At 54.8% G+C, this 3409-nt stretch overlaps 1 protein-coding gene across 1 annotated transcript; it reads right to left on the reverse strand.

Moving 5' to 3' along the window:
- Positions 1–263: 263 nt before the first annotated feature.
- On the reverse strand, positions 264–719 carry LOC134367646 (ubiquitin-conjugating enzyme E2 D2-like). The gene has a single exon (XM_063084388.1). It carries the CDS (start codon positions 717–719, stop codon positions 264–266), a length of 456 nt encoding a protein of 151 aa, XP_062940458.1.
- Between the last annotated feature and the right edge of the window lie 2690 nt (positions 720–3409).

Raw genomic sequence — 3409 nt, forward strand, 5'->3', positions numbered from 1 at the left:
TGTTTTTCAATTTTAAATCAATAAATTTGTAGTGAAAAGTAGATTAAAACTGGTCTCTTTGTGTCACGCTCCCCCCACACCCTCACATTCCCTCCACCCCACCCATCCCCCCATACCCCCTCCTCACACACCCTGATATGAAGGCTGTGCCCAGAAGGACGCAGAAGACATTGCTTCATAGAAAGTAATCGAAAGACAACCAATTAATTGCACTGCCAAGTTCTCTATTTTTATTATTAAGTAGATGGAATTATATTTTGGTGTCACGTGGCATATTTTTGAGTCCATTCTCGAGCTGTTTTTTCATACTTCTGCCTATCATATTTGTAGATCATCGCAATTTCTGGTACCAGAGGATCATCTGGGTTGGGGTCGCACAATAAAGAGCAGACGGACAGCAATACTTCGGATACAGTCAGTACCGGCGACCACTCGGATTTCAGGATGTTCAGACAGATGTTTCCGTTTTTGTTAATGTTCGGGTGGTAAATGCGGGTGGTGAACGCGACGCTGGGTGGTTTGAAGGGGTAATCCGGTGGAAACTGGATCTTCAAGAAGAAGACCCCTCCCTGATAGGGGCTGTCGTTGGGCCCCATTATGGTTGCTTGCCAGTGGAGCAAATCGTCCCTCACCGGGCCAGCGGAGCAATGGGTCGGGGGGTCGCAGGCCAGGTCGAGGAGCTCCTTCTCGATGCGCTTGAGAGCCATCGACGGCAGCATGTGGCGGCCAATCCCAGTCGCAGGGCCCGGCACCAAGTAGAGGGCGGCAGGGATCCCGGGGTGGAAGCACCGGAGAGTGGCTGGGCCGGCGGGTGGATCCAGGGGGCCGGCGGTGGAGGCGGACTGCCGCAGAGAGGCAGACTGAGGGGGTGTGATTCGCTCTGTGAGGTCACAGCGGCCTGCGCTGACCACGCGTGCAGCGTCGCCAAGGGTGCGTCCCACTGGTGCTGGGGGCGGGGGGGGGGGGGGGGGAGGGGAAGAAGGGGAGGGGCGAGGGGAGAAAGGGGGGCAGGGGCTGTGGATCTTTCCCAGAGCTCGTGGTCTGCGGTGGCAAGTAGGGCCACACGCACGCAGGGTACTCCGCTCAGAGTTTCTAGGATAAGGAAGATCAGTTCAATGAATTCCCCTCTACCCCTCACCTAGAGTCACCTTCCCTTAAACTTTTACCTCACTGGCTTTATCCTAATCTCTGTGTGTGTGTGTGTGTGTGTGTGTGTGTGTGTGTGTGTGTGTGTGTGTGTGTGTGTGTGTGTGTGTGTCTAAGAGAAACACTGTCTTGTACGAACAACCTCAGTACATTCTTTTTTTTTTTTTTTTTTTTTTTTGTCTTTTTCGTGACAGGCACTCAGCCAATGAGCGCACCAGACATTCCTATATAGGATCTGAACCCACAGCGGGAGCGTCGCCACGCTCCCAGCTCTGCACTCTCCCGAGTGCGCCACGGGCTCGGCCCAATCAGTACATTCTAAAGTAACTTTTGGTAATGTTTTGGCAAATTTATTTTTCACGAAGATTTAAAGTCTTCGAAAATTTAATTTGAAGGTAAAACCGCTTTAATTTTGAAGAACTCCTGACAGGAAGGAAGAGAGGAAGGGAGGGAAAGAAACCAGTACTCTATGTGCCATATAATACTAGTAAAGTTAACATTGATGCAATAGTTATATCTAATCTAGCATCTGTACTCTAGTTTTGTCAATCGACGAACGTCTTTAAAACTCGTTTTAAAACCCCTCCTGTACACGATTCAGTCTAGGATAAGGTAAACCGCCTGTAGTTGTCACGTCTATTTGGTCTCCTGGAGTCTGGAACATTGTCATGGCCTTTCGGTGTCCTTTATGTCACTGACACTTTTGAAGAATGCAGCACATCCTGACCCCCATCCCCTCACCCACATTTCACAGTCTTAAAACTTTAATAATAAACCCAGACAATTTTAGAGAGAGGAGGAGGAAAAAGTGAAAAGAAAGACTGCTCGGTTTCAAGATGGCGGCGGCTGCGGCGGCTGGCGCGGAGTAGCTGAGGTGTAAAAGGCGGCCACTGGGCCTCAGGCAGCCGGGAAACTTGTGGACCTTCCTCTCACCATCTCTTAAGGGAGGACTACAGCTGCTGGCCGGTCGTGGGGGCTCAACGCCACTTTGCCCCTGGCAGGAGAGGCTGCCTCATTTACAGGCAACAGCTTGGAAGTGTGGAGCAGGAAAAGAACTGATTCTTAGCTGCAAAAGCGAGTCTTGAAACAGGGAACACGGCGCCAGGGCTGCTGGGGATGCAGCCAGGATCCCGGAGGCCGGGGCCGCGCTGAAGGCGGCCAGCTGCCCTATTCAGGATTCAAGGTTTCAGACAGGCATTAAAGAAGACTCCTGGGAGCTCCCGAGCCGCGCCGCGACTGAACAGCCCGAGGCGGCAGCGCCGAGAACACGGAAGGCGACAAACCAGAGACAGAGAGCGAGCACCCGACCTGGCACAGCACTGTGAGTGATCCCTGGCACAGCTCTGTTCGGGGGGTGGATGCCCACGCAGCTCCCGCCTGCACCACCAGGCCACTCACCGCCCCGGTGCTGCCTCCATTTTCCCAGGTGCGGGCAGCTCCGCCCTGCTCGGCCATCACTGAGCCCATTTGCTTGGCCTGGCGCGGGGCTTTCCGGAGCCTGCAGGCCGGCCTCCTCTCCCACTCCCTCCGCGGTTCTCTGGCGGGGCTGGGGGCGTGGGGCGTCCCGACCAGTGTTGGGAGGGCAAGGAAGTACGGGCGGGCCGACTGTCACTCCACCACACCCTGGACTCCCGCCCCGGTAAACTTCCTGTTACTGGGAGGCAGATACCATCTCTGCGACCACCAGTTTGGAAAAAAGCCTAACGAATTTCTGGTTGGGAATAGTGTGGTAGGAGAGTTCCCAGGTCTGCTTGAACCTGCGGAGAGCAGGCTGCAGGCGGGCACTAGACTCGGTTTATACCCGGGGGATACAAAGGTGAACAAGACCCGAGAAAGATCTACACAGTGCTACAAAGGCACCCAGAGAGACCGGTCGTCTGTGCCTAGCAGAAACCTGGTAGACTTCCTGGGCGAGGCGGTGCTGAGCAGGGTCTTGAAGGCCCAGCTGATAGACGAGGGGTGCAGAAGACACACCCCAGCCCAGCACAGTGTGCACAGAGGGGGGAGACGTGCAGCCAGGGAGGCGGAGACTGGACAGAAACCACACACCCGGTGGGATCGCCACTGCACGATCTAACAGCCTGGGCCAGAGCACACGGAACGGGGAGAAGTCCTGTACAGGAAGTGAAAGCTCAACAGAGATCACACACCCTGTGGTACGTGATCCACCAGCCCAGCAGAGTCCAAGCTGACCAGAAAGGTGGCTCCCCGGAGAAGCCCAAGACCCGAGGCAACCACACACACAAGGCACTAGAGGCCAACT

The sequence above is a fragment of the Cynocephalus volans genome, chromosome X, assembly GCF_027409185.1.
Source record: "Cynocephalus volans isolate mCynVol1 chromosome X, mCynVol1.pri, whole genome shotgun sequence".
NCBI classification, from domain to species: domain Eukaryota; kingdom Metazoa; phylum Chordata; class Mammalia; order Dermoptera; family Cynocephalidae; genus Cynocephalus; species Cynocephalus volans.

Excerpts from the sequence above, each read along its gene's own strand:
- LOC134367646 (XM_063084388.1), bottom strand. The coding sequence starts at position 719 with ATGCTGCCGTCGATGGCTCTCAAGCGCATCGAGAAGGAGCTCCTCGAC.